Genomic DNA, 27,725 nt, shown 5'->3' with positions numbered 1-27,725 from the left:
TGCTTTGATTTGAAAATAGCACATTTAATGCAAGTTTATGATTTATTTAATATTCAATAGTTTTATCAGCTGGAAACTGTGTTGGTTAAAATATATTTTGGTAAAAAAAGGAATTTTTTCGCTTAAACAGGGATTTTACCAAATTTTTCTTCATAAAGTCTAAAGATATGCATATCAAAATAAAGGCCATTTAACCACATTCACAGCAATATTAAGATTTTTTATATGGGTTGCGAAAATTCGGAAATATGAGGTATTTCATTTTTCGAAGTTTTGACTTTTCATCTCGTATAACAGCTGTTATACAAAATTAGTCCAAAAAAAAACGAACTCAGCCGTTCAAATAAAATAAAAAGGTGGACCACGACCACGTGTTTTCTTTTTTAATTTGCTGAACGCGTTAACAAAAAAACAAAATTTCGAAATGTAGATTTTCGAAAGCCGATATCTATTTTTAGGAGGCTAACTTCGAAAAACGGAGGTAGTACTTTGTCTACTTAAGCCTCAATCTCTACAAAACAGTTGGTTTGGTCCAATACCCAGTCGGCTGTTCACAGTGTTATTAATAAAAGTTTTTTAGTACTCAAGTTGCATATCGCCCCACTGTCCTTCACTCACCTCATTTCGTGTCGCTAAAATCTCTTTCATCTTAAAACAACACATTTTGTTATTGCCTATCTATATTTTTATTAGTTTTTTTTTTTACATTATCTGCTTCTAGTTTTTATTTTATTTTTATGCATAATTTCTAATTTTCGTTGTACATCCACATAAGTACTAATTTTCGTCCAAATATCAATTCTCATCTGATTGTTGAACTATTTATATTTGACAACTTTCAACTAGAACATTTATTATTTGAATGTTTTGCTGCACCTTTCGATTCGAATCGTTTGAAGGTCTCTAATATAAATATACTCATTTGCGCGTTTGCGAAATGAAGCAGACACCTTGTTTATTTTTCTCCATCCTCCGATCGACACACTCTGCATTACATGTCTACAATCAAATAAACAAGCTTTTCAATATTTCCACACGTAGTAAATAGATGGCGTTTGGGAGAGTACTATGGATAAGGCGACTAGATTCGTTTGTCAGGAGTCAATACACAAATATATGTATGTACTTCCTGGGCCATTGCAAAAATGTATATCCTCTTTCTACAGATCAGCTATGGTATCCCATATGCAAAGGTATATTTAAGGCACTTTTTTGGATAATTTTAAGACTTCTTCAGAATAAATTCGAAACTATTCCTGAATCATTTCGGAATTATTTTCGGTATAATTCCAATATAATTTTTGGATTGTATTCGTGATAACTCCGGGATTTCAAGACTATTTCGATATCAATTTGGGAGTATTTCAAGATAATATCGGATGTATAAGATAAGAAATATATAGTGAAGAGATGTACATACCTAAACGATTTTTAAGATAAATATAAAATAAAAAATGGCAAAAAACCCCCTTATCTGAACGATCGGTTGTATGGGATATATATTATATATAGCTCCGATCGAAATGATTTTTTCAGGATATTTTCTATGATATATTAGAATATATATCACAGAGTTTCACTTTTATACATTCTAAATTGCGGCAGGAATGGCCAAAATCGTCTTATCTGAACGATCGGTTGTATCGGATCCGACAAATGTCTAATATAATACAAAAATACATCCTTGTGCAAAATTTCATTGAGATATCTCAAAATTTGAGAGACTAGTTTGCGTTCAAACAGACAGACGGACGGACAGACGGACATGGCTATATCAACTCAGTTCGTCACCCTGATCAATTCGGTATACTTAATGGTGAGTCTATCTTCTATATTTCTCAATGTTACAAACATCGGACCAAAGTTAATATACCATTTCATGTTCATGAAAGGTATAATGAGTATGTATTGTAAAAATCGCTTTTGGATGTCCATTGACTGAAGTTCACAAAGCCAGAGCCGCGCGTCCACAGTGCAGTAGTAGGCATATAAAGCAACTAGTGGTGTTAAATGATTATTTATGTTTTTCGATGTTTACATGTACTCAGGACAACGTGTAAATACCTAACTAGAGTAATACGCATTTTCTCACAGGTATTGCAATTTCCACTCTTGTTTATTGCATAAGCATATATGTAAATAATAAAAAAATAAATAGAAAGGTGGAGCTCGATGAATAATGCGCCAATAAATCAAATTTGCTGCGCAACAAACAATACACACATACATACATTACATGCATTTAGCACAAGCAATCAGTTGTAGTATATCAAGCGTTGCCACATTTCCATTAGTTTTTAACAAATTACTATTTTCTAATGTAGATTTCAAAAATGCTATTCATATAGATTTTTGCACTTTTTTTTTTTTGAAAAAAAGAACACACATATAACAAGTAAGGAAGGCTAAGTTCGGGTGTAACCGAACATTACATACTCAGTTGAGAACTATGGAGACAAAATAAGGAAAATCACCATGTAGGAAAATGAACCTAGGGTAACCCTGGAATGTGGTTGTATGACATGTGTATCAAATGGAAGGTATTAAAGAGTATTTTAAGAGAGAGTAGGCCATAGTTCTATGGATGGACGCGATTTAGGGATATCGCCATAAAGGTGGACCAGGGCTGACTCTAGAATTTGTTTGTACGATATGGGTATCAAATGAAAGGTGTTACTGAGCATTTTAAGAGGGAGTGGGCCTTAGGTCTATCGGTGGACGCCTTTTCGAGATATCGCCATTAAGGTGGACCAGGGGTGACTCTAGAATTTGTTTGTACGATATGGGTATCAAATAAAAGGTGGTAATGAGTATTTTAAAAGGGAATGGGCTTTAGTTCTATAGGTGAACGGCTTTTCGAGAAATCGCCATAAAGGTGGACCAGGGGTGACTATAGAATATGTTTGTACGATATGGGTATCAAATGAAAGCTGTTAATGAGTATTTTGAAAAGGAGTGATCCTTAGTTCCATAGGTGGACGCCGTTTCGAGATATCGCCATAATGGTGGACCAGGGGAGTCTCTAGAATGTGTTTGTACGATATGGGAATCAAAGGAAAGGTGTTACTGAGCATTTTAAGAGGGAGTGGGCATTAGGTCTATAGGTGGACGCCTTTTCGAGATTTCGCCATTAGGGTGGGCCAGGGGTGACTCTAGAATGTTTGTACGATATGGGTATCAAACGAAAAGTGTTACTGAGCATTTTAAGAGGGAGTGGGCATTAGGTATATAGGTGGACGCCTTTTCGAAATGTCGCCATTAGGGTGGGCCAGGGGTGACTCTAGAATGTGTTTGTATGATATGGGTATCAAATGAAAGATGGTAATGAGTATTTTAAAAGGGAGTAATCCTTAGTTCTATAGGTGGACGCCTTTTCGAGATATCGCCATAAAGGTGGACCAAGGGTGACTCTAGAATATTTGTACGATATGGGTATCAAACGAAAGGTCTTACTGAGCATTTTAAGAGGGAGTGGGCATTAGGTCTATAGGTGGACGCCTTTTCGAGATATCGCCATTAGGGTGGGCCAGGGGTGACTCTAGAATGTTTGTACGATATGGGTTTCAAACAAAAGGTGTTCCTGAGCATTTTAAGAGGGAGTGGGCATTAGGTCTATAGGTGGACGCCGTTTCGAGATATCGCCATTAGGGTGGGCCAGGGGTGACTCTAGAATGTTTGTACGATATGGGTTTCAAACGAAGGGTGTTACTGAGCATTTTAAAAGGGAGTGGACATTAGGTCTATAGGTGGACGCCTTTTCGAGATATCGCCATTAGGGTGGGCCAGGGGTGACTCTAGAATGTTTGTACGATATGGGTGTCAAACGAAAGGTGTTACTGAGCATTTTAAGAGGGAGTGGGCATTAGGTCTATAGGTGGACGCCTTTTCGAGATATTGCCATTAGGGTTGGCCAGGGGTGACTCTAGAATGTGTTTGTACGATATGGATATCAAATTAAAGGTATTAATGAGGGTTTTAAAAGCGAGTGGCCCTTAGATGTATATGTGAAGGCGTTCTCGCGATATCGACCAAAATGTGGACCAGGTGATCCAGAAAATCATCTGTCGGGTACTGCTAATTTATTTATATATGCAATACCACTAACAGCATTCCTGCCAATATTCCAAGACCTGTTGATTTCGGCTTGTAGAACTTTTTCATTTTCTTCTACTTAATATAGTAGGTGCCACACCCATTTTACAAAGTTTTTTCCAAAGTTATATTTTGCGTCAATAAACCAATCCAGTTACCATGTTTCATCTCTTTTTTCGTATTTGGTATCGAATTATGGCATTTTTTTTCATTTTTCGTAATTTTCGATATCGTTAAAGTGGGCGTGGTTATGGTCGGATTTCGGCCATTTTTTATGCCAAGATAAAGTGAGTTCAGATAAGTACGTGGGCTAAGTTTAGTAAAGATATATCGGTTTTTGCTCAAGTTATTGTGTTAACGGCCGAGCGGAAGGAAAGACGGTGGACTGTGTATAAAAACTGGGCGTGGCTTCCACCGATTTCGCCAATTTTCACAGAGAACAGTTACCGTCATAGAGTCTATGCCCCTACCAAATTTGAGAAGGATTGGTAAATTTTTGTTCGACTTATTGCATTAAAAGTATTCTAGACAAACTAAATGAAAATGGGCGGAGCCACGCCCATTTTGAAATTTTCTTTTATTTTTGTATTTTGTTGCATCATATCATTACTGGAGTTGAATTTTGACTTAATTTACTTATATACAGTAAAGATATTAAATTTTTTGTTAAAATTTGAATTTAAAAAAAAAAATTTTAAAAAGTGGGCGTGTTCTTCATCCAATTTTGCTGATTTTTATTTAGCACATATATAGTAATAGTAGTAACGTTCCTGCCAAATTTCATCTTGATATCTTCAACGACTGCCAAATTACAGCTTGCAAAACTTTTAAATTACCTTCTTGAAAAAGTGGGCGGTGCCACGCCCATTGTCCAAAATATTACTAGTTTTCTATTCTGCGTCATAACGTCTACACATCTACCAAGTTTCATCGCTTTAACCGCCTTTGGCAATGAATTATCGCATTTTTTCAGTTTTTCGAAATTTTCGATATCGAAAAAAGTGGGCGTGGTTATAGTCCGATATCGTTCATTTTAAATAGTGATCTGAGATGAGTGCCAGGAATCTACATGCCAAATTTCATCAAGATACCTCAAAATTTTCTCAAGTTATCGTGTTAACGGACAGACGGACGGACGGACGGACGGACATGGCTCAATCAAATTTTTTTTCGATACTGATGATTTTGATATATGGAAGTCTATATCTATCTCGATTCCTTTATACCTGTACAACCAACCGTTATCCAATCAAAGTTAATATACTCTGTGAGCTCTGCTCAACTGAGTATAAAAACACTTATACCATCACAAATTGTTTTTGTTGTATTGTCGTTGATGTGTACCTCTATTGGTACAAAATATCGCTGCTTGCGCTTTTAGTTGGTTTGGCGTGCGCCACTTTCATCCATTTGTGCTAAATGCAAGCAATTAATGAAAAATATAACCAAAATCACCATCATCATTATTGTATTATTTATGCAAATGCTTTAATTTTCAATAGTAATGTTGGTAATTAAGTGCTTTAATTTATGGCTTAATTTTATGCACTTGAATGTTGATGTAAGTGCGTTTTTGCATTGCCATTGAAATTGCCAATTGCTATTAGTATTTGCGTTGTGTTTTTTCGTTTGTTGTTATTGTTGATATATTAGTAAATATTTATTAAAATTTGTATGCAATCGTAACAAATTTTATTTTGCTGAGATTAAATTTCAATAAGTAAAGCAGCTGTTGTATATAAATTTTGAGTTTCTATTCAATTTAATGCTTTCGCATTCGATCGGAAAATGCTGAAGCAAAATATTATTTCGATGAATTTTTTCTTTTTCTCATAACAGATGCACTTCACCAATAAATCCAAGGATAAAATTTTTATCAAGAATATGTCTCAGCAAAAAATTTATCGGGCGTACACTTAAAAAAATGATTCAAGGTTTGAATCGAGCTCAAGGCCAGATCAATATTTTTTTCTAATGATAATTATTGTTATTTTTTTAATTTTTCTCAATTTGAAAAATTGTATTTTTGTTTTTGGAATAGTAAGTAGAAAATTTTTCAGACAACCTGCCATAGCTGCGTAGATAGATCCATTTCGAAGGGTGTTAAGCCTTCATCATCAGTACGCTTTAGGCATGCTGCGCTAACCATTTAGGTATACAGCGGTGGTAGCTATACAGCGGTGGTAGCTAAATGATTAGCGCAGCATGCCTAAAGCGTACTGATGATGAAGGCTTAGCACCCTTCGAAATGGATCTGTCTACGCAGCTATGGCAGGTTGTATAAAAAATTTTCTACTTACTATTCCAAAAACAAAAATACAATTTTTCAAATTTAGAAAAATTAAAAAAATAACAATAATTATCATTAGAAACAAATATTGTTCTGGCCTTGAGCTCGATTCGAACCTTGAATGATTTATCAATAGGCCGATAAAAACAAAAAGAATTACTAAAAAAATGATTAAAATAGCGGCATAGTTATTCGAAAGAGGAGTTAGGGGATTGCAAGAGAAGTAATTTTTTGTTAAGTAAATACATTTTTTTTATTTATTTTGGTGTATTTTTAATAAGTTTCAAACCCGCTTTTTTTGAAGGCAGAAATATATTTTAGTTTTGCTCCTACGCGTTTCGGTGCTATATTGCATCTTCTTCAGTGAGTATTATATTTTTAAAAATACACCAAACACTCAAGTTAGCGTTATTAGTATGCCTTATGTTCCTACAAAAAAAATCTGCCAATTACATTGTTTGCTAGCGATAATATAAATAAATAAATAAATGTAAGGCGCGATAACCTCAGAATAGATTTTAGGCCGAGCTTCTCTTCCAATTTGTGTCGTGCTCCTTTTGATTTTCCCTACAAATTGGCCGAACGGGACCTACATGTTTTATGCCGACTCCGAACGGCATCTGCAAGGCAGATGAGTTTTCACTGAGAGCTTTTCATGGCAGAAGTACACTCGGAGAGCTTGCCGAACACTGCCGAGGGGCATTTTTTGATATAAGAGCAAAAAGAGAAATCACTATGGCAGTTGCTTTCTCAGATACCGCGGATACACTTTGTGTGGTAGTCGTACAACTCCGCATTTAAATGACCACTATCTGCAAATATCTGATACACCGATGTGCAACATAGGCAAACGGTCAGGCCAAAGTGAGGGTGTGCGATGTGTGCACCATGACTCATAAACAGTCGTTGCAAGTTTTATAATTTAAAGTGTAATGATCATCCCAAAGGTGCTGCTTTCCTGTTACTTGCTGGAACAGCCGCAGTTGAAGTAAATGCAGATTTGATTTCTTTTCCTGCAAGTTTTTGAGAAATTATGACATCACCTGAAGCTTTAGTAGCTAATGTTTCTTCCAAATATTGAATCTATCTTTACAAACTATAAAGGGCTTTGAGAAAAAGCATTTTAGGCACCTTAAAATGAGGATGTTAATACCACTAGAACCAAGACAACTTATCACTCTATTAACACAGTCGTGGAAGAGTCCCAAGCTGTACATATCAGATTGAGCTTATTAGCTGTTTTGAGCTATCAGAAAATTCTCCCCATCGATTTATCCTTAAAAAAGGGCCCATAATATCATAATATTTATGCTTCGTTATTTCGATTCTCCACGCTTATGTAGTGGGACAAAGCTTTTTATCACAAAACTTTTACGAATGTCATTGAAGCAATTAATTTTATTGGAAACTTTGGAAAACAAAAAAGTATAAAACCAAGGATTGCATTGATACCGAAGGACTATCATTACCTGCGAGAGCTTCTGCAACTCAATTGTCAACCTCACCTACGCTACAACAGCAGTCATTAGCTGTAGCAGAAGTCGATCTTACTAACTCATGTTATACCCATGGCCAGCTACCCGTAGCCTGCATATTTTTATAGAAACGTAGGGTAAAACCCACGGACATAAGCTAGTAGTATATAAATGTGAATAAGCACGAATTTTAATAAAATTTATACTTAAAAAAACGAAAGATGCATAAAAAAACCGCATTAAATTGTCATGAATTTATAAATGTTCAGCATGACAACACGACTTGGGTACCATAAAAAAACATTTAGAAAAACATTACTATTTACGTAATAATAAAAAATGTAAGAACAATTCATACGATGTAGTACGCAACTTATAAAGGATCAACACATATACTACACGGTTAAAATTTTTTAAACCATTCAAAGACTACTCAATTTTGTAAATCCTTTTGTAGGAGGGCTAGGTTAAACTGGCCGGTCCGTGAGGACCTCGTATAAACTGAATGAGGAAAAATATGAGATTTTCGTTTTTCTGGTTGTGTCTGGTTCTGTAGAGGCTTTTTGAAACTAGGTGTTTTTTATACTACAAATTTACCTACCTATGTACATACACACACATATACCCGTTCGTATTGATTTTATACTATAATTTCTTTATTCAGCCATCACCAGTTTTATTCAAAATTGATTGAGCTAAATGAATAGCTGACACACTTACTTGGGTGCTACAACTGTCGGAAACATATTCAAATAAACATGAACAAAAAATTAAAAAAATAAAAATTTAAAACTTTAACAAAAATGTGATAAAAATCGCACACACAATTTATATACATGTATGTATTTATGTAATACATATGGACTTGTTTACTGTAACTCCATTAAATAGGTAAATAATCAAATAAAATATTCATTAAGGAATTTTTCTCAAATGATCATAATTATTATTATAAGCACACAACGAAAAACGTATACGTCACATCTTCATACAAACACACATATATACACATACAATTGCATATGCATATATTTTAGCACTTATTTATTAACTCAACATTGAGTAATCCACTCATTGCTTAGCAACCGTGCTTAAAATTAATCAACAGTAATGTACTCTTAAAGCTTGTCAATTGGGGAAGTGATACACATCCAAATGCACCTATTTTGGTAAAAATGTATGCACATTAGACTGGGTCGATTTATTAACCGATATCGCGCCATCGATTTTTTGATAGGATTTGGACTCAGGAAAAAAGTTCCACTTTTCGAGCCTGCGAAATTTAATTTTTTTAAATTTTTTCGACTTTGATTTTTAAGGCTTTTTTCATGACCTACTAAAAAAATGTTCATTTGATTGTAAACATATTTTTTTTCAAAAAACTGTTATCGACAACGTTTTTAGCGGACATTTTTGGGTCGGATGAAAAAAACCTTAAAAATCAAAGTCGAAAAAAGTAAAAAAAATGAAATATCGCAGGCTCGAAAATTATTTTTTTGGGTATGCATAGTGGAACTTTTTTTCCTGAGCCCAAATCCTAACGAAAATCGATGGCGCGATATCGGTTAACTTTCGTCCATACAAATCGACCCACCCCAATGTACATATTTACTCATGCATATCTTCAAAAGTACAGATGTATTGACGTTCATTTTATTAAGGAAAATTCTTTACGACATCGATTCATAAGCAGGCGAAAATAAGCTCCAGCAATAATTAACCTTATTATGCAATTTAAAAAGCCGCACATTCCTTCAATGTGGTCTAGTGACCGCAGCTTACTCGGCTACATGTGGAGCAAAATAGCAAGTGGTTCATGCATACTTATGTTAAGATATACAAATTTATATGATGCACATTCCTCTATTCATACATAGGTTTACAATATTTTTATTGCACCTTTATAGTTGGCATTTCACCTTTGCCGGATCGCCATAAAAATTTTGCGCTTTGGAATGATGCATCATTTCAGTACAAAGTACAAATATAATTTCTTGTATCATAGGTGGGAGAGGCAAATTTATATAACGATGCCCTCAAGCACGTAAATTTTTTTAGTAACATTTAAGAAAATTCCAGGAGCCTTACAACCCGGATGCCAAGTTTTATTTTGCGGTAGTCTGATTTGAACTCGTACTTTTGCACCGATGATTCTTTCGATGCGCGGCGCCTTAACAGCTTCGACCATTTCGACTAACGATGGCGTGTTTTTACTTATTAAGGGCTACACAGTTCTGTGGCAAAGGTAATACCTGTCATCTTAACCCAGATAATACACTCATACGGTGAACACCCTTCTATTAGTCAAAATTTGTTCAACTTTCATAAGGTCTTCGGGTTAAATTTGACCCATTTCAGGAACAAACTCATGGACTCCGAAAATTTTGCTGATGACATTTATCAGTGATTTAAGGCCCATATATTTACGACTCTTCCTTTATAGACTTCTTACAAGCTTAGTCTTCGGTTAAAATTTGATTCATTAAAAACAACTAATTTATATTTCGGCCACCGTGGTGTGATTGTAGCGTGCTCCGCCTACCACACCGTATGCCCTGGGTTTGCACCCCGGGAAAAGCAACTTCAAAATTTTATAAATAAGGTTTTTCAATTAGAAGAAAATTTTTCTAAGCGGGGTCGCCCCTGGGCAGTGTTTGGCAAGCGCTCCGAGTGCATTTCTGCCATGAAGAGCTCTCAGTGAAAACTCGTCTGCCTTGCAGATGACGTTCGGTGTCGGCATAAAACATGTAGGTCCCGTCCGGCCAATTTGTAGGGAAAATCAAGAGGAGCACGACGCAAATTGGAACAGAAGCTCGGCCTTAGATCTCTTCGGAGGTTATCGCGCCTTACATTTATTTATTTTTTAATTTATATTTCGCTTCTGAATGGAATTCCTTGCTCAACAATCCTTTTGACGAATTTCCACTTTCTTTAACGTCTGTTAAAAATGTGACCCAAAGAATTTTAATGCCATTAATTTTGAGGAACTTATGCAGGTAAATAAAAATTTAAAAGCAAATATAACTTTTTTCTTCTAAATTTCATGCTTTCTCCCTGATATAACAACAAAGAAAGTTGAGTGTGTTAAATTTAACAGACTGGCAAAATTAACATTCTAGAAAACACAAAACTGTTATAACCCCATTTGTAAAATTGTCTCCTGAATTCTGCGTCATACAGTTTGCCTACATATGCAACGTTATTTTCTTTTATCACTTATACAGCCCAATTCTAAACAAAAATTCTTTGCAAGTGTTTTCCCTTCATCCATTCCTCGTATTCGAAATGAAAAATCGTTGTGAGTTTTTTCACTTCCCCCTTTTCTCTTATTCTGAACAATGTTCGAAAAAGGGAAAACCGGCTATGGGAGAAAAGTAGGTATTATGAATGTTTCGAAAATTTTTTACAGTTAAATTTGCACCAATGATTTTTTTTCGAAAAACTAAAAGCACAAAAAGATTTCTAAAAGTGTTATAAAACTGAACAATCAAATGTTCCTGAAGATTCAAAATTAAAGTCATAATATCCACAAAAATAAGTTCAAATATTTTATAAAATCAAAATGGTTTTTTGAATTTTTTTTTCATAAGTTTTTTGTATAAGTGTGGCCTGAACTCTAGGCCCAAAAGTTCGAACAAATGTTTTTAGTAGGCAACAACTTTAAGGCCGGTAATACAAAAAAAAAAAAAATTCTAAAAGTCTAAATACAATTTTAAAATTTTTTTCTGATTTTTAAAAACTTCAAAATTAGTTGAACCTTTTTTGAAATTGATTTCATAGCTTTCGTTACTTAATTCACTAGATTAACGGAAATAAAAAAAGGAAGAAAATAACTGACCAACTTTACTTAAAATTTGTCTGCTATTTTTTTTTATCGCAGATGTACTAAAACCAGTTTACAAATTTTTTACAGTTTAATTCGCGCGAATGCACGCGCAAAATTCACTGCAGTGTGAAGACTTTTCAGAGGAATATCAAAAATAATTTTGATGTACTTTCAAATTTAGCTCCAAAATAGTGCAATGTGAAAAAGTTTGGTGTAATTATACAGCATTTCATTCTTTGGATTGATATCAAAACTAATTTTCGATTCAACGCTGTTGCTTGTAGGTGTGGTGGACGCTTGATCCGCCTTTTACACCGAATGTCCTGGGTTCAAGTTCCGTCCGAAGCAATATCAATTTTTTTTTAATTTGAATTCTATTTATAGAACAGCTTTTTTTCAGTAATTCTTACACTATTTTGGTTTTCACACAACAAAATTTTCTGTGCGTTATTTTATTGCTAATCAATAATGAATAAAGACGCAACAATCAACAAAATTCAAATTAAATCTTAGCTAAAATTCGAAAAAATAAATGGTTATTATCTAAGGAGAATTATTTGTGTTTTATTTGTTCAAATAATTTATAAATTGTTAAAGTGCTTATTTTTTTATTATTAAGTTTATTTCGAACATACATAATTTAACAAAATAGCATTGCCGCTGTCATCGTAAACAGTCACAAGATATTTGAAAGCGGATGTTATTTCTAACTCCCACCTGCTAAACGTTTTCACTTTGCACTAATATACACAATTAGCGGCACAAAAGTATTAACCATTTCATAGGAACAGCTGTTGCGGGACACTCACGTCTGCAAAAACGCCCACCGTTCATGCGATTGATGCCGCAGGGTGTGCTGGTTTTGCTATGCCTACAAGCCGCATAGCGGCGGTGTCAATGTGGCTCATAAAATCTGGCACCTTTACGATCGTTTTTAATGTGCATCTAAACTGAACCATCATCTATGAACCATGATACCAAAAAATAAATCGCTTGTATTTGAAGGCATTATTCTTTTGAAAGCATAAACAGCAAAAATGCTAAAATAAAACTGAAAACAAAAAATTTACGTTAAACGTTAAGGTAAATAAAAAAAAAAATCAGGAATAAAATGTCAACAAACTATAGTAAAAATTTGGCAAAAAATCTATGTAAAAACAACCACATCAAACAAAAGAAAACAGAGGACTTTGTCGTTAGTACGTCAAAGTCGGGCTTAACGACTTGGAAATTTGGAATATTTGTCTAATTTATAATTTTGTGAGATTAACATTCTGGTGTTTTGCAAATGCACGCTCTCTCCTGTGATGGAGTGCGTAGTAATAGGGACGTTCTAATTTAAATATACATATTTTATTGCGCAACAAATCATTTAGATTTAGCAGCAAAACGAGGCGAAATAGGGGTGTCTTAGGAAGAATTTAAAATTTTTACAAGCAATGCAAGCAATTTTTAAGTGTCAACGCTTAATTTGTGTGAACACTTTTGAATGACAGCTGCTTGTCAAAGTAGTTGACAATTAATTATTTCTGAGTTAGGTATTGATTTTGGCATAAATCTAGCTAACAATTTAATTTCAATACATATTGTCATTTGCTAATTATTAGCCCATGGCATGTGTTGTACTATGTATATTAATACGTTTTCAAGGTCATCTTCGCGACAAATGACATATCTATAATTGTCAAAGTCTGTGGTGAATACTTGTCAATTTTCTGAAAATTTTGAAGAATTCGTCATACCAAAATTTTAGAAAAAATGTGTTTAAGAAAATATATGTATGTATTTTAGTTTTTGTTATTAATAGCATATTTTAGTCTAAGTGACGATATATTTTAGTACTCTGTCACAAAAATTAAAAATTTTTATTTGCAAAATGGTTCTTGGAGGCAAATATATGTTAAGGAGCAAATATATGTCACCCGGCCTATGAAAAGGTGGCTTATGACTCAAAAAAAAAGAAACAGCTGTTAAAGACAAACAAGGCATTTCATCAGTTTCTTATTATTTTTTCTTTTGCATTATTTTTTTTTGAGTCATAAGCCACCTTTTCAAAGGCCGGGTTAAAACTAGTTCTCATCCACATACGTAGGATTTAAAAATTTTTGCCTTTTTACGAGTATTTTTTGTTTGTTTCATTTCAATAAAATTTTGCGTTATTTTACTTGTTAAATTTTATTTCATTTCAAGTTATATGTTTTTGTCTTATATTATTATTTATTGATAACATTCATCCTTTATACTAGCGTAAAGGCAGATAGATGCATTATTACTTTCAGATTTGTATTTTAACCTTTTTAAAACACTTCCACTCAGCTATATGTATTCGCCGCTGCTCGCTTTGCATTTGATTTCTAAGTGTTGCCTTTTTGTTGCTATTCATTTATTCACCTTTTAGGTGCATACTTATTCTATATGTTTTTAATCCTAATTATGTGGAATAATTTTATTTTTTAATTCATTTAACTTTACTCCATTTTATTTTATATTGTTTTATTTACCTTACTTTTTTTTAACAATTTTTGTTGTTATATCGGCCTACTGACTTTTAAGATCGCGGGTTCGAATCGCGCTCTTTCTTCTATTGTAATTTAAAAATTGTTTCATTTAAGAAAAAATTTATCATAACAATAATAAGGTAAAATAAATATTCTTAGGCCCTGAGCTCGATTCGAACTCGTGATCTTACTTTTTTATTTTTTCAATTCATCCAATTAAGTATTAATTTAATTTATTTAATTTTATCTATTTTATTTTGCACTAATTTCATTTCATTTTTTTATTTTATTTATTTTATATCATTTCATTTTATTTTATTCTGTTTTATTTTATTTTGTTTTATTTTATTTTTTTATACTTATTATTATATTTTATTATATTTTATAAAAAATGTTTCATTTTATTTTAATATTCTTATTTTATGTTGTTACTTTATGATTGTATGTTTATATGTTTTTAATCTTTTTGGTATTATTTTACTCAGTTTCATTATATTTAAATTTTTGCTATTTACTCTGTTTTTATTTTATTTTATTCTGTTTTATTTTATTTTGTTTTATTTTGTTATACTTATTATTATATTTTATTTTATTTTATAAAGAATATTTCATTTTATCTTAATTTTCTTATTTTATGTTGTTACTTTATGATTGTATGTTTATATGTTTTTAATTTTTTGGAGTATTATTTTACTAAGTTTTATTATAACTGTTTTTGTTTTTATCGGCCTATTTATAAATGATTCAAGGTTCGATTCGAGCTCAAGGCTAGAACAATAATTTTTTTCTAATTTTAATTATTGTTATTTTTTAATTTTTCTAAATTTGAAAAATTGTATTTTGTTTTTGGAATAGTAAGTAGAAATTTTTTTTTCAGACAACCTGCCATAACTGCGCAGATAAATCCATTTCGAAGGGTGCTAAGCCTTCATCATCAGTACGCTTTAGGCACGCTGCGCTAACCATTTAGCTATACAGCGGTGGTTTGTGTTGGTAAAAGGAATAGAAGTAGCAAATTTGCCAGTCAAGCAAACCACCGCTGTATAGCTAAATGGTTAGCGCAGCGGGCTTAAAGCGTACTGATGATGAAGGGTTAGCACCCTTCGAAATGGATCTAACTGCGCAGCTATGGCAGGTTGTCTGAAATAATTTTCTACTTACTACTCCAAAAACAAAATACAATTTTTCAAATTTAGAAAAATTAAAAAATAACAATAATTATCATTAGAAAAAAATTATTGTTCTGGCCTTGAGCTCGAATCGAACCTTGAATCAGTTTCATTATATTTAAATTTTTTCTATTTAATTTTTTTATATTTACATATATATTTTTATTATTTTGAAATATTTTAATAAATTTCCCTCCATTTTCTTTTATTTATAGCTTCTTTGCTTTATTTTACTTTTGTATATTTGTCTGTTCTTTAATTTATATTTGTATATGCTTCCCATCAATTTTTATATATTAATTATTTTTTCATTATATTTTAGTTTTATAATATTTTTCCTTTATTTTTTTTAATGTATTAAATTTTCTTTTATTTAATTTAAATTTATTATTTAGTTGTTTGCTATCTCTTTCTATGATCTACGTCCAATACTCGTAAATAAAGTGAAAATAATTTCTTCTCTGTCGTACAACTTTGATGACGCTAAATACATATACATATATGTACATATATTCCGTACATAGCAACACTTTGCCACAGGCATGCTTAACCAACGAAACGATATCATTTCGTTACGATAATCAACGTTAATAAACGAAACGAAGTCATTTCGTTTCTTTTATTAACGTTAAGATCGTCAAATTAACGAAATGATTTCGTTTCGTTTTCTGCCATATCAAAACGAAATCAAATCGTTTATGTTGATTATTAATTTCAAACTATGCTGGCAAAGCTGATTGATGGCGGAGTCATTAAAGGTGAAAGCATTATCCAAGCTGATTGCAACTTTTCTCATGAATTTTGACAGTACGAACATTTCTCAGAGCATTTTTGACATTACCACCAACGAATTACACAAACAAATTACATAGAGTTTGTGTGTGTATGTGCGCTCGTTGTTGCCACCTTACGGCTTCACCATGGCTATAGCATTGCCAGCACAATTCAAACATAAAGTATCACGTTTTCTTTAACGTTTTTAACGTTAACGAAAGCTTTTCGTTTCGGTTAAAAACGAGATACAATTTATCTTGATAATTTCTTTATCGATAATATTTCGAAGTGTTTCAACGGAAACGGTGGAAATTTTTTGATAAACGATTAGCTTAACGTTAAGGTGCATCCCTGCTTTGCCACAACAAACAGTTGCATTCATTCTTTCAACGTAGAAAGTTAAATGGTTGGGGCAATAACAGCAACAACACGATTTGTAATGCGACTATGCTAGAGCAATAATAACAATTGTAATTGTAAACGTTGCACTTCAAATGCAATCAATGACCCAGCAGTAGTAACTACAATAACAATATTACAAAAAGATATATGTGTATATGTAGCAAAGAAATGTTATTTGTAGCGGCTAAAGCTATTGAGGTACCTAATCTCATATTGACAGAAACATATTCATACACATATACATATATATTTACTTACATAGGTACATATATATGCAAGAAGAAGAAATATATTTACGTACAAGTTTAAGCAAAAAGGTACCTATAAACAATTTTATTAATGTTGATTTCGACGATTCGCTGCAGATTTTTTTGTATACGTTTCGGTGGCTTTTATTTTCTTTTTTTATTGTTGTTGTTGCGGCCATTATATTTAATAAAAAGTAGTCTCATATGTAATACAGTGCGTTACAAAAAAAAAAAAAACATAAAATAAATAAAAATAAGAAGAAATTAATTGAAGATCGTTGGGGTTTGGCTAGCATGTTTCAGAGTACCTTGACATGCAGCCGCTGCAGGCGAGAAATGTAACAACAAAGCAAGTGCCCATATGCACGCATATGTACCTTCAGTAACAATTCATCCTCTGCTACGCACATTGATCAATCAAATGTTGTTGCTGTTGTATGTCTGCTGTTTGTGCCTTGCCAGCCTGCCAACGGTTAATTGAGGTAAATTAAGGTAAACTATCAAATGACAATAACCACAACAAGTCAAATAAAGCACAAATAAGAATTTATGTATACCTACTCTGTGTATTACTGCAACAATAAAAATAACCCAACAAATTGACTTTGTCATAGGGGAAAGCGGCAACTGAGTGAGATGGATGCATTTGGTCGTGTACGTAGGTACCAAAAGCATAAATAAATAATAGTTTAAAAAACTAAAAAAACACGCTTTTAGAGCTAACCGAACTAAAAAAATAGAAAATAATTTTCAATTAAAAAGGGTTTATATAACAGTAGTAGAAGGTCAAACAATCATTTATAGTTAATCACCTCAAAATAAAATTATAATAAAATTTAAGTTATTAACAGAATAATTTAATTCACAGTAAAAAGCGTGGGGTGAATTTGACTACATTTCATATCTTTCCTCTCAGATAGTTGCCAATAAAATGATTTTAACATTCAATATCAAGCACCCCACGCTTTTTACTGTGAATTAAATTATTCTGTTAATAACTTAAATTTTATTATAATTTTATTTTGAGGTGATTAAATAAAAATGATTGTTTGACCTTCTACTACTGTTATATAAACCCTTTTTAATTGAAAATTATTTTCTATTTTTTAGTTCGGTTAGCTCTAAAAGCGTGTTTTTTTTAGTTTTTTTAAACTATTATTTATTTTTAATTTTTTAGTTCAAGTTTTAGTCGAGAGTGATGAAACCTCGAAATGCCAGCGGTCCATGGATGAATCCAACCCGACGGCACCGAAGAGGGCCAAGACGCAGGGAGGCTGGACGCGGTCTTTCGCCGAAATTGCCAAGGGTCGGCAGATCATTGGCATTATAGACGAGAGCAGGGAAGATGGCAGGATCCCGAAACAACAGTGGAAGTGGATCGAGGCCGCGCTCGCTACGGTAGGCGTTAAGGTTAATAAAGACAACCCTGGTCCACCGCCATCTTACACCGATGCAGAGTGGTTCCAGGGCAATGTCAAGCTAATTGCCTGTGACAACGGCAGGTCGCCGTCACGCTGATAAGGGTGGTATATCCGGGCGCGCGCCTCAAGATAGTGGAGGCGCGTGATATCCCCTCACGACCAAGGGCTAGAGTCTGGGTTCCAGTGACGCCAACGGACCCAGCTGACATTCTGGAGCTGCTCCAGGAGTGGGTTTGGGGTGGTCATACGTTCAATTGACCTTATGTCCGTTAACCTTATGTCACCCCACCATCACATTATTGCATTGTCATTTGTCTTGATACGTGTGCAAAGTTTCAATCAAACTTATGGCCATTCAAAGTGGTAATAAGGCCAACTGACCTTATGGCCGTTGACCTTATGTCACCACACCATCACACTAATGCATTGTCATCGAGCCTTGATACGTGTGCAAAGTTTCAATCAAACTTGTGGCCATTCAAAGTGGTAATAAGGCCAATTGACCTTACGGCCGTTGACCTTATGTCACCGCACCATCACATTAATGCATTGTCATCGAGCCTTGATACGCGTGCAAAGTTTAATCAAACTTATGGCCTTCCAAAGTGGTAATAACACCAATTGACCTTATGGCCGTTGACCTTATGTTACCACACCATCACATTATTGCATTGTCATTTGTCTTGATACGTGTGCAAAGTTTCAATCAAACTTATGGCCATTGGAAGTGGTAATAAGGCCAATTGACCATATGGCCGTTGACCTTATGTTACCACACCATCACATTGATGCATTGTCATCGAGCCTTGATACGTGTGCAAATTTAAATTAAACTTATGGCCATTCAAAGTTGTAATAAGGCCAATTGACTTTATGGCCGTTGACCTTATGTCACCGTACCATCACATTAATGCATTGTCATTGAGCCTTGATACGTGTGCAAAGTTTCAATCAAAGTTATGGCCATTCAAAGTGGTAATAAGACCAATTGACCTTGTGGCCGTTGATCTTATGTCACCACAACATCACATTAATGCATTGTCATCGAGCCTTGATATGTGTGCAAAGTTTCAATCAAACGTATGGCCATTCAAAGTGGTAATAAGGCCAATTGACCTTATGGCCGTTGACCTTATGTCACCACACCATCACGTTAATGCATTGTCATCGGCCCTTGATACGTATGCAAAGTTTCAAATTAATCATACTTCCAGAAACCGGTGAAAATTAAGCTCAAAGATTCCGTTACATACAGGCCAAGCTAATAAAAGCGTGTTAAAAAGCATTGCGCACACTCATCATTTTTAACAAAACCTTAACAAAATCAATTTTTTTAATAGCTACAAAGAAATAACTTACAATAATTTACATATAAGAAAGAATATATCCACATTGCATGAGATTGCGTTAAGTGCTTCACACAGCATTCTTCCTGTGCAATGATATGATACCTACATTAACCTGGGTCGATTTGTATGGACGACAGTTAACCGATATCGTGACATCGATTTTTCGATAGGATTTGGGCTCAGGAAAAAAAGTTCCACTACGCATACCCAAAAAATAATTTTCGAGCCTGCGAAATTTAATTTTTTTTTTTACTATTTTTCGACTTTGATTTTTAAGATTTTTTCATGAACTACGACTAAAAAAATTTTTTATATGTATACTCTGCCCGCTAAAAACGTTGGCGATAACAGTTGTTTGAAAAAAAAAAAACACAGGGTATACATGAAAATTTTACAATCAAATGAAAATTTTTTTAGTAGGTCATGAAAAAAACCTTAAAAATCAAAGTCGAAAATTATTTTTTTGGGTATGTGTAGTGGAGCTTTTCTTTCCTGAGCCCAAATCCTATCGAAAAATCGATGGCGCGATATCGGTTAATAAATCGACCCAGACTAACATACATCCATATGTACGCTGACGATGGGGCGCACTGCAGTTCGTTACGTGAAGTATTCACTTTAATTGAAATTAATAATAGACGCGTACCTATATTATTATGCCTCTGTTGCACACAAGCTTCCGAACGTTATAAATTTTGTTGTAAGCACAAAAAAAACATTAAACACAGCGCTCAATAATATCTTTTGTAGTTTTGTTACAGCTCCATCGCTTCAAACTCCATGTTGAATACCATTTTGACTTTCACGCTTTTTTATTGTTATATTATTGTGTTATTGACGGCTACTTCAACCAGTTAACCGGAATTGTTGATTATTTGACTACGTTACTTTTGATTCGTTTACACTCGCTCGCACTTTACCCACACGCACATAAAGTGACCACTCACCCAAACACATTCATCATTTCTGTTTGTTCTCCAGCTCTCTTGCGCTGTTGTGGCCAATGTTGAATGTTGTTATTGTGTTTAACCGTTTGTTTACCTATGGATGTGAATGTGTTCCCTTCTTATTGTATTGAGTTGAGTCATTTGCAGAGATGATATATAATTTTTTGGAAAATCCCGACTAAACAAGAAGGAGATTTTTTTCTGTGCACTCTCTACAATTTATCCCTACGAAATTCCCTACAATATTTATTGACATATTTCTTAAAAAATTTAAAGGAAACACAAAAAACATTGACTAAAAGGTTCAATGTTTGGGATATTTACTTATAAAAAAATATAATATACTTGGTTAGGTCGTTTCCCAATCGAATCAAACAACTTTACAAAATGTTTTGCAAATATTTGACATCCTCTCACAATACTCATTTTGGATTGAACCACACGAGAGCTCAAAATTAAACTTCTTAAAAAATGCTTTTATTTAAATCTGGGGCAAATATATATACATATGTCATGTTAAGACTTGAATAAGGAAAATTGGACCAGCAGATAGACTGTTTTGATATAAGGAAGTTAGGGTTTTTAATTTTATATATGGTAAAGATGAAGAAGCACTATTCGTTGTTTCTATCGAAGACTAGCACATTTAATTTGTTTGTGTGAAATAATACTTAATTTCAGTTATGTAAGCCTTCGACGCAAATAAAAGAAAACATTTTGGTTTTTTTTCACAATCTCTCACTGAGAGACTGTCAGTGTTGGTGGCCCTTCGCGTTTAGATTCAGCTACATATACAAATTTTCAAGTGCAACACTAATTTCGCCCTGTACGATAGTGCCTAAAAACGAACAGGAGTTAATGAAACGGCATATATGTATATAATTATTCATCCAGGCAGCGTCTAGAATAATCTAGGACAAAGTTGGCATGCTGTTTTCAGCTGCTCGATAGAACTTTCTATAAAACCAGGAAAACCTAGAGAATGTCCTCTACAAAGCCTGTTGAAATAACATATGCAATGACCCAACTAGGCGCTTTACAGAAAATATGAAGCAGTTCAGTATAACTAGGAAAACATATGGTGACTACACTTAGGCCTGTATGGTGAACAGAGTTGTATATCATAGGGCACTCTTTATGTATGGATTTTCCCAGAATTTCTGGCCGGCTTTTTAAAAAACAGTTTTGGTTTCCAAAAAAAATTAAAATATTTCTACAAAGAATAAAAATATTTAAATATGATGGAACTCAATAGTGAATTATAGCAGCAAAAAATTCTTTCGATAAAAATTAAAAATAAGTTCGTTCTGAGTATAAGGGTCTGTATGGCTTAAGCTAGATACAATTATCAAAAAGTACTCATATAAGTAACTCTTTCTACATTTTCAATGGGATGTATCAGATATCCAAACTTAGGACACTTCGAACTATTTTTTCCAGACATGACAACGGCCCCAACTATTCATAATATTTTTTTCTTTTAAAAGCACACGCCCTATCTCACGTCAAAATGTATGGGTTTATGCAAATATTAAGCATTTTTTAACAAACATTTGGCGCATTTTTCTAAAGTTTCCTGTAATTCTAGAAACGTCGATATAGGCCGATATTCCACTTAGCAGTCGATATAATATTTCTTAAATTTCTGTTTTTAAAAGTGCTTTTGTTGTTGGTTTTTCAATAAGTTTATAATAACTGTATTTCGAAAGAAAACTTTTCCGATGATGATGATATCACGTGGATATTTAAAGATATTAGGATATTGCGACGTCACGTTGTTATGTTCTTTTTATAGTGAGTTTTCATTTTATGTGGCTTGTGTTTTGTGTGGATGTTTCTAAAATATCTAAAAATTTCTAAACACTGTGAAAACACGTATTACTAAGTATGTATTCTCAGTAAAAATCTGTAAGCATTAAAAAAAATAAGTAAACTTTGTCTGAAATGATCGAAATTAGGTGCAGTAAGATGCTACTCCATCTTTTCTGTGATTGCTAAGCCTAAGCAATGCGAAAAAGGCAATCTTGCTGTGTTTTTTTCCCCTTACGCTTATTAAAATTGTTTACAGCTCTACTATTTTTTATAGCTACACTTATTCTGTAGAGATTCATGCAATGTTTATTAATTTTTTGCCGCTTGAAGCTAGAACAGCAAATACAAAAATTTTCTTGACTTTGAGTATTTTATTTGTGTCTATCTGGCTGTGTGTTGTCTTATTTCACTGATTCTTGGTGTCGGTGGTTGTTATTTGTGTGTATGTGGTTGTTTTTGTTTTCATTATCGTTATAAGTAGTTTGAAACCTGGTGCAGAGACCTGGAGATGAGATCATCATCTTTTTTTATTACTTAAGTGTTCAAACATGCATAGGTACAATATGTGTATAAGTATATTGTGTATGTGAGATGTATGGGCTTGTATGTACTTCAAGTAGACTTAAGCCCCCATTACTGATACTTAGCATAGACTTGACTTGACTTGGCGTAAACTTGGCAACTTAGCCTCGATTATACTCCACTTGGCGAATGCAACCTGGCTTCATAATCAGCGTTGAAATTTATTTTTAAATAAATGTCAATTTGTATGACAAAATGTCAAAATGAAATGGAAACAAACAAGTGGCATCTCAAAATGTAAACGTCACTTAGAACTTACATAGAAAATCAAAATTCAACAGACTTCTAAGTCAAGTTAAGTGTTGCTAAGTTTTCAGTAATCAGTAACATGCAATGTTCATTTAACAGAACTGTAAGTGACAGTTCTCAAGCCAAGTCAAGTCTATGCTAAGTATCAGTAATGGGCCCTTTACTTCGACAAACATCAGGAGTCATGCAGAGAGTAAGCTGAAATTTGTATGTGAATGTTAAAGAGATAAATTCATGCCTAGGGTTTAGTTCCATGTATAGTTATCTGCTGAACTGAGTTTTTATTATAGAGGTATATACTTTGTATGAATGTACATAGTATGTATGTGTATCAATAGGTATCAATAGGTATAAATGTGTATGAGAGCGTATATAAGCACATATGTATGTTCAAAGAATCACTTCAAATTCAACCATAAAATTAAGAAGAAATTGTTCTTTATGTAATGGCTTAAGTAATAAAAAGAAACTTGAGTCTTATGAAAAGTACACAGTAGATTTGCCAAACTCGCGAAAGCATTTTTGCGTGTCTTCCTCTTTAAAAAATATATCTGAAGAAAGGAATGCAAAACAATTAAAAAGATGAATCTATAAATAGTTACATAAACGCAACAGTTGTTACACTTGTCTTTCATGTTTTCAAACCGTGGTTCAATAAGAACAAAAACACGAAATACCTGCAATGGTTTGATTATGCTAATTTATAAGATTTTGTAGAAATAATTGGTGTTTTTTTGGTTATTGAATAAGCAATCTTCTAACTTTATTTGTACGGAACCTTATAGTAAATGCCATCCAACAGATACTGGTTATCACTGTTCTTTAGTCGTCTTTGATAACTTTATATAATTTCTTATTTATTTTCTGTTTTGCAGTTCCCTCATTGGCATCCAGTTTACATCATCCTCATCATCAAAACAGTTCCAAGAACAACAGTAAGAGTGAAGGGGAGCATACGTCTATGACTGGCGCGATATCACCGCATACAGATTTTATGGTGAAATGTCCACGATGTCCAATGAGGCTAGGATTTGAAGTGAGTAATGCAATAAATTAAAAGCTTTTTTAGGAACATTCAATTCCAAATCAATCAGATTAATATAAGTTAAGAAGCTCTTCAATAATGAAATTTACATAGCCGCAAAGTTAACATTTAATTTGAACAGCAAAGAAATGAGTGATATAAACAGCTTTTCAACGTCTTTAACATAACAGTAACTGTATTGCTTGAAATATGTCCTTATTTCAGCTGCGGTTTGGAAAACGCCCTATATCAGAAAACTTTTTCAGAACTCTCACTTTCAAATTGTTTCTATTTCAGAATTCTTAAAAAAAAAACGATCTACCTCAGAATTTTATTGAAGAATGCACTGTCGCAGAAATTTTTTCAAACCATTATCTAAGCATATATTAAATATGTTTGCTTCTGATACGATGCGTTTTACAAACAAGTTCTGGGATAAACCGTTATGGAAACCAATGCTGAAATGATGTGTTTTTGAGAAAAATTCTGAGACAGGGAGCTGTAAAAGCAAATTCTGAGAAGAGTTGATTTTGCACTTAAACTCTTACTACGGGCGTTTTCAAACAAATAGCCGAGAAAAAGTGGTCTGCCGTAAGGCAAACGATATAGAAAATGATTCTAAAATAACAAACTCATCTTTCAATTTCAGTCTCTCCGAGAACACATCGCCAACGAGCATCTGCATGAAAAGCTTAATATCGACTATTTTCCATCCAGCCAAGGCTATAATCATCATAATCTGAATAATAGAATACAACAACACCACCAACATCCTCAACAATCATACAATAACGAACAAAATATTGTCGATAGTGATTAGGATAATAAAGATAACGACGACAACAGTAGTAACAGAAATAGTAATAGTAGCAGCACTTTAAAATTCATAAACTCACCAAATAACAATAGCAACAACAACAACGATAGAAATATTAAAAACAACAACAACGATATTATTACAAGTATTTGTTATCCATCACGTCGTTCACCAACAGCTACAAATCCCACCCAACTGAATAGCAATCCAAATTCACCCAACGCCAAAAACATACAAAATCAATCTAAAAAAATTATACCAAATTTAACACCCACCGTTTCACCAACACCACCAAATGATCTCAATGCTGCAGCATCACCATTTGCAGTAGCTGCAGCAGTATCTGCAGCAGCAGCGGCAGCAGACGCCGCCACACAACGTCAATTACCACCATTGCCTCCACATTTAACTCATCATCCACATGGTATGCATCCACATTTTGCCTGCTGTAGCTCAACTTATGGCATCTATGGCTGCTATGCAAGCACAACAACAACAACAAAATAGTCCTAACAACGGTTTAAGTAATGGTGTACTAGGTAAAAGAGGTTCTGCGAATTCGTTAACTTCTACTACATCGTCCTCACGCAATTCACCCACCAGTCAATTGTTAGCTTTAGCCATAAATGGTCATCATACGCATGCAGCGGCGCATGCGCTGGCGAATAGCATGAAAGGTGGTGGAAGTGGTGGTGGTGGTAGCGGTTGTGGTAGTGTATACGATATGGATGGAGCGCGCTCAACATCAAGTCCTGGTTCGATTGGAGTTGGTGAGGTGTCTATATCATTGTGTGCAATGTACAGCGACATTCCAGATACGCGAACAATTGGAAAAACGTGAAGCATTCGCCAAGCGCGCAAACGCAAACGTGCAATCAAGTAAGAACGAAAAAAAAAACACAAAGCTATGGAATGCCAATGGGAAACCCACTTTCTCCAACCATAGCAGATATAATAATGGATGACTTACTGGAAAATACGATCTCCGAACTAAAACAACTTCACAAAATTGAAATGAAATTCATAGTAAAGTACGTGGACGACTTTTTTGCGATTGTCAAACGAAACTACCTGGATGTTATTCTGAGCACGCTAAATAAGTACCATAATAAGCTGCAACTTACCATGGAAAAAGAGGAAGATTCAGTTATACCCTTTTTGGATGGTCTTATCCACAGGGAAAATGACAAACTCATACTTGACTGATACTCCAAAACCATCGCCTCCGGACGTATTATATCATCACAACCCAAAAAATATAAAATAAACGCAGCGAAGAATTTAATACATGAAATATTTACGATAAGCCACCAAAAGTTCTGCGAAAAAACAAAACCAAAATACACAACATGCTCACCAATAACAATTACCCAAGTGGCCTAATTATATCACTAGTAAAACAAGAACTATTAGAAGGAAATAGAAAACGAAATAAGGCATAAACAGAGATCGCAACGGAGACAAAGCAATACCACAGTGTCACATATGTACATACCCAACTTTACTGAAAACTGCAACCAGAACATGAAGAAACAAAAACGAAATATATCGCTCGCTTACAAATCCAACAGCGCACTTTCAACTATCTTTACACGAACAAAAAGCCCCATAGAACCCCTATAACAAAACAACGTAGTATATGAGATTCAATGCACGGGGAGAGACAATGAGAACTGTGACAAAATCTACGTTGGAACAACAAAAAGAGCACTAGGAACCCGATTGGCAGAGCACGACGCTGACATTTGCTCAACACGTATTATGACATGGACACACAGCTGATCTAATGAACGCGAAAATAATAGACATAGAAAAGAGGGAAAGAACGAGATTCACTTTGGAAAGTCTACACATATTACAAAGAAGGGAGAGGACAATGAACAAAAAAGAGGACACAAAATTTATTGCTGCTAGCTATTTGCCATGTTTATGATACTCAGTACGACAAGTGTACCTAAATATGATGGTACCGATAAATCTAAATGTTTGTTACAGTGATAAAATATGTTAAAATTAAAATTGTTCTATAATTTTACGGTGAAAATTAAAGATTTAACCCCTGACGATGCCAAGGAGCTTGGCGAAACGTTAGGTATAAATTGAGGAAAAGTAAAGTTTTTTAGTGTTTTCATTTCAAATTGAAAAGACCAGCAAAGCCTATACAAAAAACATTCACAAAAAAAGAATATTTTTTTATTATTATCTTCACAAGCTTAAATGTGGTAGAATGACGAAAAAAAAGGATGAAGAATGTGAATTCATATATCGGCAATGATGCATAACAGTTTAATGAGACTTTAAATTGTATTTCTTTGTTAATGTTAAAGGTCTTTTGTAGTTTATGTTAGGTTGGCTAAAGTGATGGCTTACCAAAACCAACGCCTTGAAGGACCATGTAGAGAAACAAAGCCCGTGTATTGTATGAAGATTGAAGAAAGATCAATTGATTTCGAAGGTGATAGGGGTTTGCAATTATGGTTGAAAAAAATGTTACTGTAATTAATAGAACAAAATAAAGAATAAACTAAATATAATTAAATTACATACCATTTAAAAAAAATATTTAAAATAATTTTAAGAAAAAAAGAATTAAAATTAAAAAGAATTAATTTAAGTATTTAGTATAAAAAACAGTAAAATAAAAAAAAATTGTTTTAAATAAAATAAAAAACTAAATTAGATAACATGAAAAAATAATAAAAATTGGAACTTAAATAAAATAATAAATTTAAATTAAATTTAATAAACAA

General features: G+C 33.5%; 1 protein-coding gene across 6 annotated transcripts in view; it reads left to right on the top strand.

The window, feature by feature from the left end:
- Positions 1–27,725, top strand: part of LOC137235635 (zinc finger protein 1-like) — a 148,439-nt gene that overhangs the window by 63,397 nt on the left and 57,317 nt on the right. For 4 of the 6 annotated variants that reach the window (XR_010948012.1, XM_067758529.1, XM_067758526.1 and 1 more), the window contains one exon: positions 24,010–24,170. Coding sequence is in view for 5 of the 6 variants with exons in the window: in XM_067758529.1 (XP_067614630.1) it covers positions 24,010–24,170 (161 nt within the window). In the remaining variant the exon portion in view is untranslated. Of the gene's footprint in view, positions 1–24,009; positions 24,171–24,807; positions 27,090–27,725 lie in introns of those variants that run through there. The other 2 variants (XM_067758527.1, XM_067758528.1) reach the window with 1 other exon arrangement.

The sequence above is a fragment of the Eurosta solidaginis genome, unplaced genomic scaffold (genome assembly GCF_040869045.1).
Source record: "Eurosta solidaginis isolate ZX-2024a unplaced genomic scaffold, ASM4086904v1 ctg00000118.1, whole genome shotgun sequence".
NCBI lineage: Eukaryota > Metazoa > Arthropoda > Insecta > Diptera > Tephritidae > Eurosta > Eurosta solidaginis.
Note: the sequence above shows the minus strand (reverse complement) of the source record. Positions and strands in the feature narration are given on the sequence as shown.